General features: G+C 35.9%; 1 protein-coding gene across 1 annotated transcript in view; it reads right to left on the reverse strand.

Moving 5' to 3' along the window:
- The window catches only part of MALRD1 (MAM and LDL receptor class A domain containing 1), a 496,818-nt gene that overhangs the window by 292,762 nt on the left and 189,032 nt on the right, over positions 1–15,024 (reverse strand). The window contains exon 18 of the mRNA XM_023758060.1: positions 11,630–11,921. Within this exon, the coding sequence (XP_023613828.1) occupies positions 11,630–11,921 (292 nt within the window). The remainder of the gene's footprint in view (positions 1–11,629; positions 11,922–15,024) is intronic.

The raw sequence follows: 15,024 nt of genomic DNA on the forward strand, positions 1-15,024 counted from the left end.
GACACAAAGAGTCATGGGTTAGATTCAGGTCAAAGGCACATATCTCAGTTGCAGGTTCAATTCCTGGCCTCTGGTAGGGGTTCATGTTGGAGGCAACCAATTGATGTGTCTCTCTCACATTGATGTCTCTCTCTCTCTCCCCCCCCACCCCACTCCCTCTTTTCCACTCTCTCTAAAAATCAATAGAAAAAATATCCTCAGGCGAGGATTAACAAAAAACAAATAAATAAACAAAAAAAAAACAAGTGAAAGAAAAAAGATGTGTACACAAATTTTCATAGCAGCTTAATTCATAATATCAATAATTTGAAACAACCCATTTGCTCATCAACAGAATGAATGAACACTCTGTGATATTCTCATAAAATAAAATAATATCTCATTGTGGTTTCAGTTTATTTTTCCCTGATGGTTTTTACTTGTGCTTATAGGTAATCTGTATATATATTCTACTATATAGTGCCTGTTTAAACATGTCACTAATTAAAAGAAACAAAATAGTGATACACTCAACAATATGGATATATTTCAAAACACACTGAGCACCATTAATAGGAAGCTCATTACAGGCAAGTCTAAATTATGGTGACAAACAGCAGGACATTGGTTGCCTCTGGTTGATGGGATATGATGAGATAGGGAGCAATATTACTGAGAACAAGAACAAGACAAACTTTGGGAGTGATAAAAATGTTCAATATTTTGATGTGTTTTGGATTACATTGGTGTATGCATTTGTTAAAATTCATTGTATTTTATACTGAAAAATCTGCACGTTCTGCTATATCTAAATTATAACTCATTTTTAAAATGGAAAAGAAGGGGTAAGATGAGATCAAACATAAGTCTTACTAGAGATCCAGAGGAGAGAAACAATTGAATGCAGGAAAAGCAATATTTAACGTCATAATTGCTTAGAATGTTTCAGAATTTATGAAGCACCTCAATGCCCAGATTCAGAAAGTTCACTGAATTTGAGCAAGATAAATAAAAAGAAGCCTACCCTAATTTACATGATTTAGTAGAATACCAGATGAAATGTGCAGAGGTAGGAAAGGACATTACTTACAAAGGAAAGGCACTTAGATTAAGAGCTGATTTCTTTTATTGTTTTTAATATATTTTTATTGATTTCAGAGAGGAAGGGAGAGGGAGAGAGAGATAGAAACATCAATGATGAGAGAGAATCATTAATTGGCTGTCTCCTGCACACACCACCCCGAGGACCAAGCCTGCCACTCGGGCATGTGCCCTTGGCCGGAATCAAACCCAGAACCCTTCAGTGTGCAGGCCAACGCTCTATCCACTGTGCCAAACCAGCCTGGGCAAGAGCTGATTTCTTGATCATAACAATCAATAGAAGGCAAGAGACAGTGGGAAATTATCTCTCAAAAATATCTAACAGAAAATAATACCAAGCTAAACTTGTACATCTCCTGCAACTACCTTTCAAACATTACAGTGAGCTTAAAGCATTCAATCTAATTAGAGATTATAGGTCATCATTAAAGAAACTTTTTATAGATATATCTCAGAAAGCAAGAAAATTTCAGAAAGATCAGAAATATAAGTAAAAACAGATTAGAAATAAAACTGAATCTAAAAATTGTAAGCCTTTTTCCTTCATTAAAACCATTTGAGATAAAATATTTGAGATCATGTGCATTTGTCACAAAATTTTATAGCTTCAATTTTGGAATTATAAATGATATTCTGATTAGATAATTTTATTTTTATTATTTATCCATATGTTTGTTAAAGCAACAATGTGCATTGAGAAGCCCAAATGTCAGTTAAAAAAATAGCACACGAAAATCCCAATTCTCCATATTCTTACCACAAATGGCCCATATGGAAAAAGTCCTAAATTGAAGGGCATTTTCTTGGAACAATGATATAGTTAAAAATTAAAGTATTTTAAATTGCATATCTCTCCACTACTATATAAGTAGGGTACAGCCAATTGGCATTTCAAGTAAAGCTGAATTTTTCTAATATGTTAAGTTCATTGGGGTATTAAATATATTTGGTTTCACACAATCATATTTTTTCCAAGAGAAATGTAATCTGTATTGTTTCACTTATACTAAACCATTTGAAATAGCTTTCTTGGTTTTTATTTAATCAGAATGTATTTTGGGGGGTCTCAAACAGTAAAAATAATTTAATTTTAGCCTGATAACCAAGATAATGCAATAATGTAATTTCTAACTTTGTTTATAAATATTTCAGTTAGGATCAAGTTTACGAAAAACACAAACATAAATTATTTAAGAGATAAAAAATGTAATGTTTTGCTTTCTAGAGTTCCCAATGGAGGTAAACATAGACAATAAAATATTAACATAATACAGTTTATTGAGCAAAGAGTTGAGGCTTAGGAATAGCTAGTCAGATATCACAGAGCATCCTAGAATACTTTCACCTTCATATGCTTTGATGATTTTTGGTATCCCATTGGCTAACTTCCAAGCCTCCTTCAAGTCTTTGCTCAATAGACCTCATGTTAATTTTTCATTTTTTGACTTAATCTGTATTATTTACAGAATCTGATTAGACTTGGAGGAAGTGAAGATCTGTTAACATTAGAAGTTACTTGTCTTCCCCAGCACTCAGTAATAATTTAAATTTACCTGCAGTAACCTAGAAAGAAGTACCTATTAAAGTCAAAGCCTTAGAAGTCAGTGATATCTACAAGTCTGATTTGCTGATTGTCTTCCTTAAACTACCATTACATCTACAGTATCTATACTAATAAAAGCCCTTGTACTATGCCCTCACGTCATCACAAGATAGCCACCACAAGATGGCTGCCACAAGATGCCCGGCAGGAGAGGGCAGTTGGGAGCCATCAGGCTGGCAGGGGAGGGTAGTTGGGGGCGAACGGGCCAGCAGGGGAGGGCAGTTGGGGGCGACCAGGCCGGCAGGGAAGGGCATTGGGGGTGATTGGGCTGGCAGGGGAAGGCAGTTGGGGATAATTGGGCTGGCATGGAAGGGCAGTTGGGGGCTATCAGGCCATTAGGGGAGCAGTTTGGCGTCAATCAGGCTGGCAGGGGAGCGGTTAGGGGGCGATCAGGCTGGCAGGCAGAACCAGTTAGGGGCAATCAGGCAGGCAAGCAGTTCAGAGCCAGGAGTGCCAGATTGTGAGGGGACCAGGCCTGCAGGGGAGGGCAATTAGACATCCCTCGAGGGGTCCCAGAGGAGAGGGTGCAGGCCGGGCTGAGGGACACACCCCACCATGCATGAATTTCGTGCACCAGGCCTGTAGTATATATATAAAAGCCTAAGTGACCATTCGACTGTTCAACCATTCGACCGGTAGCTATGACACACACTGACCACCAGGTGGCAGATGTTCAATGCACAGGCATGGACACGTGGAACAGACTGATGAATCTCAGAGGGAAGGTCAGGGAGGGCAGGAAGAGATTAATCAAAGATCTAGGACCCCTCGCAGAGATGTTGGAGAGCGGGTTTTGGTCTGATCCCCGTAGGCCAGGCCCAGGAACCCCACCAGTGCACGAATCCATGCACCAGACCTCTAGTGTTTACATAAACAAACTCAGTAGTGAATCCCTAGATGACATAGTCTAAGGCAGTGGTTCTCAAGCTTCCTAATGCCTAATGCCGTGACCCTTTAATACAGTTCCTCATGTTGTGGTGACCCCCAACCACAAAATTATTTTCGTTGCTACTTCATAACTGTAATTTTGCTATTGTTATGAATTGTAATGTAAATATCTGATATGCAGGATGTATTTTCATTGTTACAAATTGAACATAATTAAAGCATAGTGATTAATCACAAAAACAATATGTAATTATATATGTGTTTTCCGATGGTCTTAGGCGACCCCTGTGAAAGGGTCGTTCAACCCCCAAAGGGGTCGCAACCCACAGGTTGAGAACCGCTGGTCTAAGGGCTCTTCAACTATTTTATTTTTAAATCTGCCTTTTCTTCAAAGCCAGTAATCCTTGGTCAAAATGTTGCATCCTTTTATTTTCTCTTACATTCTAATCTCTTTTTTACATGCCTTACTTTCTTCTCCACAATTTTTTCAATTTCTAGGGGCTTTCGTTGTTAAAATTAAGCAAAATTATGGCTAAATATAGAAGACACAGGAGAAACATACTCAGGACAAATGCATAATAAAATAATGGCTCACAGCACATTTGTTGCCATGATTCCTCTCTTAACCATAGCAATGTCCATGATCAGCAGCCTCTGTATTGCCACTGCATGAGATTTTCAAAACCTTTTTTTGTCTACCAGCTGTATTTGCAATAAACTTGAGAATTTTTCCCATATAATATATTGTTTAAACAGTACTCTACTGATTTTGAGGTGACATAAATATATTTTCTAATATAAATATTAGCCCTAACTCCCTAAAAAACAAAGAAGAGATATATGCATTCTCTGAATTTGAGTATTAAAACCAAGAGGTGTTCTACTTGGAAAACATTCTGAGGAGTATGTCTATATTTAAAAATTAACTTATTTCCTCTCCCCACCCCTACCATACCCAACCAAGTCATCAACTTTTATGAATTTTAGTACTATTTCTTGTTCATTATAAGTAATACTAGAGGCCCAGTGCACGAATTTGTGCACCAGTGGGGTCCCTTGGCCTGGCCTGTGGGCATCCCCCAAAGGGTCCCGAATTTCAAGAGTGTGCAGGCCATCGAGGTGGGAAGGCTCCAGGACATGTCTGGCCCATGTCCCCCAGTCCCAATCAGCCAGACCCCAGTAGCAAGCTAACCTACCAGTCAGAGCATTTGCCCCCTGGTGGTCAGTGCATGTTATAGCTACTGGTTGAACAGTTGAATGGTCGAACAATCAAATGATTGAACGGTCGAACGGTTGAATGGTCACTTAGGCTTTTATATACATATAAAATAAAATCAGCAAGTTTACTAATTAGATATCTTGGGGTTTTGTGAGAGCAGTTCCTTTGAAGAGAAATAGGAGCATTTAGGGTCTAAACTATTTCTTTGCGCAATGAATGAAATGTCACAAAGGAAAACCAGCAAGTAGATAATATGCTTTTAACAAATTTCAACTTGTAGTTTAATTTTATAATCCCTCCAATAGGAGTGGCAGAAAAAAGAAAACAATTGAAAACCAACTATCTGCCAAGTATTTTTAAAAACATATTATATATCTCAATTATGTTTTCAAATCACTTAGAAGTAAATTTCAATAATCCCGTTTTTACAGATAAGAAAGGTAAGAATTAAGGAGGTTAAGTAGACCAGGTGACTGATTTCATAGTTAGTAAACAGTGCAGAGATCCAAGTTCATGTCTTTAAACCTCAAACACATGCACTTTGCACCAAACTTTGTGTACAGGCGTCACTAAATTACAGAGCCAAGTGCAATCAGCCTGATTTCCCTAACTCAGGACTCTGACTGATTTGCTATGCTGGCATTTTCATCAGTAGGTAGGAGCCTTTTAAACTATTGCCAAATATTTCAGGGAAATGAGTGACCTTAGAAGGAGCTAATCCACTCAGCCCTTTTTGCCTTACATATATTTTTAAAGCAAAAGTTGATTACCATGTTATATCCCCAACTATTCTTCCTGCATAACTCATATTTAAAAATAACTGTGGGGACTCAAAATACAACATACATACACAAACACACACACAAACACACACGTACACAGGACTGATTCCCTGACCTCATTATACTAAGAGATTTTTTAAAATATCTGCCAATAAAACAGAGAATCTGATAGTGGCTGAATTTGCATATGAACATTTAGAGAGGAATCTTGGTTGAATTTTCATATTGAAATTTTTTTAAACAATAATTTTTATCTATCATCACTTGGTACTTAATAGAATTGCCAACAAAATAAGCTTTCAGAGGTGGAAGGGTTAGAGGGATGTGTGAAAAAGGTGAAGGAATTAAGCAAAAATAAAAAATAAAAAACACAAAAAACAAAACCCTCCTACATACAGACAACAGTATGGTCATTACCAAAGGGAAAGGGAGGTGGGGGGAAGTAGGAGAGGAAAAAGGGGAGATAAATGATGATTAAAGGAAACTTAACTTGGGGTGCTGAACAGACAACACAATATTACAGATGATGTATTATAGAATTGTTCACCTGAAACCTATATAATTTTATTAACTGATGTCATTCCAATAAATTAAAATAAAGTTCTAAAAAGAGGCACTTTTTATGAATGTATTTTTTCACTCTTACTTATGTTCATATTACCCAATATACTTAATGGTGGAAAAACATTGAAGTTTCTTTCCTAAAATTAAATAAATAAATAAACTCTTAAATATAACTCTGGGAAATTAATAATAATATAACTAATTTGCTAATAAAGCCCTGGGTCTTATTTGGCTCATCAGAATCACTGATTTCAGATTAAGTTCAATTGCATCTTCATAAATATATGTTTTGTCTCCTCCTGTCTTTTCATTTTTAAGCTATCCTTAATGGAGATGTTAGCCTACACACCCGAATATAGATGAAAAGTCTGCATGAACTGGAGTGACTTTCAAAACTTTAATAAATGTGGACATAACCTAATTACGCTTCTCCAAACTGTGAAAGTTCCAAGTTAAGTGTTTTTGCAGTAATAAGAAATTAATATTTATTAAACATTTCAAAGATACACACTTACATACATATTATTCATGATTTCTTAAAAATAGAGACATTATCAAAATGATAAAATTGAATGATTGTAATGTAACATAAAATAATTATATGCTTGTGATCTCTGCAAGAAAAATAATTTTGTCAAAACAAATGGTAGAAAAACATGTTTTAATAAAAATGCGAATAATGGATACTTACTTTCAAATGGCTACACTGCCTAAGGAAAAACGATAAAGGTGCTCCAAAATATAGCATAATATAAAATGAGATTATCTTATTGAATAAATGCTTACATTATACCAGCCATGAAACTAGACAAATTACATAGGCAATTACCTCTTTTTACTCATAAGAACCCAAGAACCTAAGGAACAGGTGCTGATCTATTTGCTTTAGCGATGAGGAAACTGAGTCTCAGAGTTGTGCAGCACGTAGTTAGGAAGAAGGGAGTCTGAGACAAGTATCTAGTCCACTAGAACATGACACCTGTGCTTTCACATTGGGCCCTGGGTACATTTCTGTGCTTCTATTTAAATAATACAACTGCAATTCTTAGGAATTCACAAAATTTACCCTGAAAAATGGAACCCCATTGTCAGGGACAGACCTGAAAGTGCCCTCACATTCACTTCATCTCCTGTGCTGCCCAGTGGGTGGCCATTAGCCATGACTGGCTACTGAACAACTGAAATATGGCTAATCCAATCTGAATGTGCTGGCAGGTAAAATACCATATTTTTCTGTGTATAACATGCTATTTTTTTTTCTAAAATCGTTAGACTTAAAATCAAGAGGCATCTGATACAGGGAAGTCAGCTGAGGAGGAAGCCGCACGGGTGCATAGCTGCCCATACCTTGTCAAACAGGCTCCCTCCAATCATGAGCCTCATTGTTACTGACATCAGTTGATGCTGTAATTAGAGGTGGAGGTGGAGAGTGTGCAGATGCAACAGGGACTGGAGCATTCTGAGCCCATAAAGATGTCAAAAAATAAAAAGATAAATACGGGTAAGCGATTGTCTTTGCAAAATTCAAACTGAATGCAATCAGCTATGCAAAAGAGCATGGAAATAGAGCTGCAGAGAGACAATTTGGAACTCCTCCCACTGAGTGTGATCAGACAGTGGAGAAAACAGGAAGAACAACTCCTTGAGAAGCCAAAAAAGAAGAAGGCCTTAAGACGAAAACCAGCAAAATGTTTAAAATATTGATTTATTAATTTGGGGTTGGAAAAGTGGGGGGCGTCTCATACACGGAAAAATATGATATACACTGTACTTAAAGGCTTATGAAAACAGGAATGGAGAATATCTTATTCATATTTTATATTGCTTTTATGTTGAATAATAGTATTAGTGTGTTTAGTTAATAAAATATGTTAAAATTAATTTTACATTTTTAAACATAACAACTAGAAAATATAAAATACATATATGGCTTACATGTGTGACTCTCATTATACTTATGGTAGACCTCCATAATATCAGTGAACTCTGCTCCAACTCTCATGAACATCACAGAAAGCAGTTTGGCATTTTATTTGTACAGGATACTGTATATATATATATATATATATATATATATATATATATATATATGATGATGAAATCATTGTTATTTTGAAATAGTTCACATTTCAAGTCTCAACAAAGTTAAGCTTCTCACTTTTACCAAGAGGAAGGCAAATACTGTTGGTTTCTGGAGGCAACTTAAAGGTATCTCAAATTGTTTATAAGAATGTAAATTCCATACATGTTTATTTTTATTTTTCATTTGCTGCATTTGAATGTAGGGATCACAGCTGAGATCGTTTTGAAAACATTAAATTATTTCACTTCAATTTTCAGAATTTTCCAAATAGCATAAAGACATGTGGTGATTTTTTTTTGGGGGGGGGGAGGGGGGCAAAGGCCTCTTTCTACTATAGCCATCCTACCAATTACCATAGCTTAAATTAATAAACACTGTATCAGCTCTTTGGGCCTTTATGTTTTTCTTCCTTCTTTTCTTTCCTTTCTTCCTTCCTTCTATTCTCTCGTTCTTCCTTTGTCCCTCCCCCCTTTCTTTTTTTCCTTCCTTTTTTAAAAAAAAATATTTTTCTTGATTTCAGAGTGGAATGGAGAGGGCACGTGCCCTTGACCACAATCGAACCCGGGACCTTTCAATCCGCCGACCAACGCTCTATCCACTGAGCCAAACCTGCTAGGGCTTCCCTTCCTTTCTTGTTTGTTTTATAAAATGGTTTGTTAAAACAAACTAATATTCACCATAGCTCTGGGTTTCTTTTGTAATATTTTATCTCAGATACTCAGCGCCATGAAGTACCTGCTTCAGCCAAATCACCCCACATGGTTCACCTCCATGGTCTGCATTAAACCATCTCCGCTCTGTCTCACACCTTGTACTTGCCCACAGTGCTCTCCCTTCCACATTTATTATCTGGTCCACAGTGCTCACAGTTGGCCTCTCTGCCCTTGGAAAATGAAGGAGCTCTCAGTGTGGTTAGTTCCAAATTTCTAGGCATCCTGTAAAGAAGTCTCAGATTAGATGTCCTCAACTAGAGGCTTTCTTCATCTTCTCTACATCCTTGTAATGGTTTGTATACTTCTCTTGGCACTTAATTATTCTATCTTATATTAGAGTTATCTAAGGTATTTTCTTAATCCCCCTTACCACTGAGTTATTTTATATATATATATATATATATATATATATATATATATATATATAAAATAATATATATATTATTTTATATATATACATATATACATATATATATTATTTATTGTTGAAAATATTATATATATCTTCTTTTCCCCCCATTGACCTCTCTCCACCTGCTCCTGCTCCCCAGCACATTCCCACACCCCTCCTACTGTCTGTGTCCACTGGTTATGCTTATATGCATAAATACAAGTCCTTTGGTTGACCTCTTACCCCCACCCACCTTCCCCTGCCTTCCCTCTATGGTTTGACAGTATGCTCCATGCTTCTATGTCTCTGAATTCTTTTTTGTTCATTATTTTATTGATTTTAGAGAGGAAGAGAGAGGGAGAGAGACATAGAAACATCAATGATGAGAGAGAATCATTGATAGGCTGCCTTCTGCATGTACCCTACAGGGGATCAAGCCAGTAACCTAGGCATGTGCCCTGACCGGGAATTGAACTGTGACTTCCTGGTTCATAGATCAACACTCAATCACTGAGCCATGCCGGCCAGGCATTTAGTTATGAACAGAGATGCTTTTATTTCCCATTCATCAAAAATTTTAAAATAATACCTCAAATATCAAGAATATACAAATAACTTTAGTATTATTAATATGTGCCCTTAATTTGATAATAAATATATAGTTTGCACCACTTTGTAAATACTGTTTAATTTTCCTTTTGAAAATTTAAAAAAAATAACTTTATTCAAGATTTCAGCCGAACCGGTTTGGCTCAGTGGATAGAGCGTCGGCCTGCGAACTGAAAGGTCCCAGGTTCAATTCCGGTCAAGGGCATGTACCTTGGTTGCGGGCACATCCCCAGTAGGGGGTGTGCAGGAGGCAGCTGATTGATCTTTCTCTCTCATGGATGTTTCTAACTCTCTATCTCTCTCCCTTCCTCTCTGTAAAAAAATCAATAAAATATATTTTAAAAAAATAAAAAGAAAGATTTCACAGATTTAAAATTTTAATATTTCCAACAAGATTGATTTATTCCTCTTGCACCCCACTTAGTAGTTGCTCATTAAAGTTTTAGGTGATTTAACATGAAACTTGACTTTCCCACTATTTAGATGCTATGAGAGTATTTTTATTATGTTAAAAATTACTATTAAGAAGACCAGACCTGTACAAAAGCTAGTATACTACCTATCATCCAAACAACCACACAGATGGGAATAAAAAGCAAAGTTTCCTCAAGGAAGTAGATTAGTCTGAGGTTTCTGAAATGCTTTTGCATTACATTCTTATACTTAATTTTCAACATAATCTTAAATGTTTGTCTGTTCTCCTCTATGTTACTCCATATAGTGCTAAAAACACGGTAGGCAAAGAGCCTGTTGGACTAGTTAGCAACTGCAGAACATTTACCTAGGAACTTTCTCAACCAATTTAAAATACTCCCTTTGAAATGAATGGGTAAGTAAAGCTAGAAATGGCAATATTCCTTATTCCATCCACACCTTAAAAGCAAAAGCAAACACATTTATTCTTTTTAAAGCACTTTTGTTTTCATTAGTTATAAGAGAAATAATTTAGCTACCAAAGAAACAGCACTTTTGTTTTTGATGCTAAACCCATGCTTTAAATATTAATATGTGATATGTATCAACTGACAATGTTTGCTCCTTTGTCATTTTAATAATACTATTGCATTTATTTTCATCTCATACCTCTAGTGTATTATATACATTCTTGCTATTTCCACTTCTTACAACATTGTCACTCTATGTTTTATATTGAATATCTACCAACTCAAAATTTTAATATAATTCCTTGGACAAATTACCAAAATATATTTTAGGTTAAAAGAATATACAGGCATATTCATTATCTAAACTAGTTAAGTATGTAAACTCAGCCACTCAAATTAGAGTTGTTGGTCCAAAAAGAATAATGTAAACAGCATAACCACAATAATGTCTAACTACAATTGAATAGCTCTGCCCTCAATGTTCATATATTTAATTGAGTGAACTGATATTTTTTAAATCTTAAATTCTGTATCAGACTGCAAGCAGAGGAGTCTTATTTTATTGGTCTAAGAAGATGCTGACTAAATAGAGAACTCAGGAACTGATAAATATACTGAAGCTTAGAGAAAAATAGGAAGATAATTTTATAAGAAGAGGCTTGAAAGGTACCTGTATTTTTAGAATACAAAGGATTTTTTTTCATTATGGAAGCAGTAGATAACTACTTGTGTATGTCATTGCTTTTTATTTCCTTTTTCCCTTCCCAGTTTCTACCCTGTAAAACCACCAAACAAACACAAGTTGAAGTGTACCTGTTGGAAGAGGAACCGCTGGTTGTTCTTTCATGGACTGATGGGAGAGCAGACAACTCTTCGTAAGCACAATGTCATCCAGTGCAATATCACCGCGGTGTCCTTTCCCTACTCTTCCTTCAAATTGGAGTTGGAAGTCCTCCTCGCCAGACAGTATTAGTTCCTTCCGCTGCCAGAAGTTGCCTTGTTCTACAGTGAGATTAACTAGGAGCCTTGTTTTGTTTGAGACTGATACCTGGATCAAGGTGAGTGACCCAATGCCATTTCCATACATGTGATAATGAAAAATTATCTGTAACCAAGAGTAAGAAAGTTATATGTAATTAGTACAATTAATTCCATTTTATTTTCAATGATATTATATTGCCCTCTTTGTCATTAATTCCAGAAAGAATACTAAATCTACATGTCCTGTTGTTCTGTGAATACTCTAACACTGAGTAAAGTGAGGCCAGCCTAAAATCATATGTTGCTATATATGGAGGATAGTACAATAAGGATCAAATAGAAATTTAGTTTAAAAAAATGAGCAGAGTTTACTTTCTTTCTGTGATTTCTAAATGCAGGATTCATTGATAAACTCTTAACATCACCATCAAAGGAATAAAATATGATTAAAAAGTGATGTGTTATACAAAAGGACTTTTCATGATTAAGAAATAGAAGGGACGAAACACAGTTAATTTTCAGTCTCATGAAACTTAAATCATTTTCTCCAAAAAGCAGAATCCTCTATCGCTTATTCTACTGCATTCTTGCACTTGAAACACATTTTCAGTTCTATAGGATCCTTGAGGCTCCACTATATATAGCAAAACCACCACGACAGCAATTATCCACACTTTACTCAAAATGCTAGAAACACGCTTTAGAAGAGCAGTTTGTGAGTTTTTCCCTGAGTAAAAATTAATAAACACTTTAACATTTCAAAGATAAATTTGACTAGCTTTTTAGTGATTGTTAACATAGAAAGGGAGAATCAAAAAAATCTGAGAGAAAGAATAGTACAGGTTAGAAACAATAAGAATTCAGAGGGTTTTTAAGCTTTTTTTCTTGTCATTTGTATGAATGAGGGAAAACTGTAATGGGGATTGATCTTCACACACAAAAATGCATTACTGAAACAATAGCATACTCTAGAGAGAGAAAAATGGACGTTTTTAAAGGGTAAAGAATGTGATCAGACAATATATGCAATGCATACTTCAAAGAGCATGAAGAATACGTAAGCCACGTAAATGACTCTACTCAAATTGTCCAGCTGATGAAACTTTCAGATATTATGCTCCAATCCAAACACATTTCTTCTCATTGTTAAGCAACTAATGTTGGAAAATGTGAGATCTATGACCCCTGTGCCTTGTCCAGGGGGGACTGGTGAAACCAGGGTGGCATAACCCCTTAGAGTGAGAAACGAAAGGGGCCCGGGCAGACTCTTGGGCAGCACCAACAGGCATCAGAGAAACAATCTGATGGGCACAGCACGTGTCTCTCTGGACCCTTTCTAGTCACAGACGCGGTCTGTTTTCTCTTTTGTACAAGAAGCATGAAGTGTATGTGTTACAGCACAGTAAATGCTTCTCTATCTTCTTGAGACCATTTTCTGAATGAGGCCAGTAGGTTATCATGCAAAAAACATTGAAACACCCCCATTTCTACAGAGAACACCTGATGACAACAGAACCTTATCACGGGCACCCTGAGTGAATAACAGTCTGCTAAGTACTGAATTCTAAAGAGGCATTTTCACTGAAAGTTGTAGTCACTCAGAGGTTTGATCTCTTTCCTCATCAATCTCCATCACTGCCACCCATTTCTCAAAAGGAAGAAAAACCTCCAATTTGAGTTTGTCTGCTTGAAGGTATTCCACAAGGTCAAGTGATAGACAGGATTTCTGTGAAAATTTGGGAGGTCATTCTGCTTATCTAATACATATATATTTTTTACATGAGAGACCCAATCATTTCCAGCTTGACCTTTCCTTACTTCTTTGTATTCAATCTATATTATAAATATTCATAAAGTAAGCCATTCATCATTAATTTTTGACATTTCTTCTAGGCATACTTCATTATTCTCACACAGATGTTTAAAACAGTAGGGACTACAGTTCTGGGACCGGGGAAAACAGAGATGGATGAAATCCTTGGTTATTACAGTGTGAAAAGAAAAAAATCTTTTGAACATTTTTAGAGAAAGTGTCTAAGAAGAAAAGCTTAGAAGTCAACTGGAATTTTATATGTATTTCATGTTTAATTTTTAATTGGCTTTCTAAGACTAGAACTTATTTATAATTTTCATACACACACACACACAGATTTAGAGATGCTCAAACTATATAAAGTCTGGTGTGTTTGGGCTTTATTTTTTAGAAAGTTTCAAGTAATTTGGAAGATAACAAAAACAAACAAAATAGAATTGATTAAAAGCCAGGTTTTATTGCCAGGCTAATTAAAGTTTAATATAATTCTGAATGATATATTACATTCATTCTGGACATCTGAGTTATTTTTCTAAAACTCTGATCTGAACATTTCACTTTCTTGCAGAAAAATCTCTGAAACCAGAGTGGCACAACTCCTATCCGATGTGCCTGAGGACATAAAAGAGATGAGATCACTCTCTGAGAGTTTACGCATGAATCACCTTAAGCTCAGACAGAAACTCTCCTAAGACAAACTAAAGGTTTAACATGCTGTAAGACAGTGACAGTGGTGGGATGTGAAGGTTAGTCAGTATGAAACAGAAGAACACGCATCTGTAACAGGAGCAGGTACAATTGGGAGCCTGTCAGCAATGATTTAATATGTCGCTTTCCCAGGGTTAGGGCTCTCACTAATGTGGAGAAAGGTACATGAGAATTGTAGAATTTGAAGACAATAAAGAATTAAATCATGCCACTGTTTCCCAGCCTGATTCTCTGATCAACTAGCGACTTTGTGGATGTAATTGGCTTTTCTTTTAGTGCTCAAACTTTGGGGAAACACCAGTCAGAATCATGTGTTCAGATCTTATGAAGACTGAACTTTACATTGTAAATATACATAAAGACACAATGATTTATATATCAATCTCTCAAAAGCAAGATTCCTGTGAAGTCATCCCTGAGGGCTTAGTTTATATTATATATAAAGCCAAGTTCAGTTCCTACTGTAGCTGACTCGATATTTTTGTGGAATAGAAACCATCAAGCAAAAAATAAATAAAGGCAAGTGAAAGATCCTGAAAATACATAGTCATTATATGAGGCTGTTTGGCCCTAAGAGCTACACAATTTTATTTATACTTTTAATACTCTATAAATGTTTTCTTCAAATTTCCACAGGATCATGGCAAAAACATTTTTTTCTTCCTACATATATAAATTATTCCACTTTTCTTTTTTGTTTGGGGGG

The sequence above is a fragment of the Myotis lucifugus genome, unplaced genomic scaffold, assembly GCF_000147115.1.
Source record: "Myotis lucifugus unplaced genomic scaffold, Myoluc2.0 scaffold_121, whole genome shotgun sequence".
Classification (NCBI taxonomy): Eukaryota; Metazoa; Chordata; class Mammalia; order Chiroptera; family Vespertilionidae; genus Myotis; species Myotis lucifugus.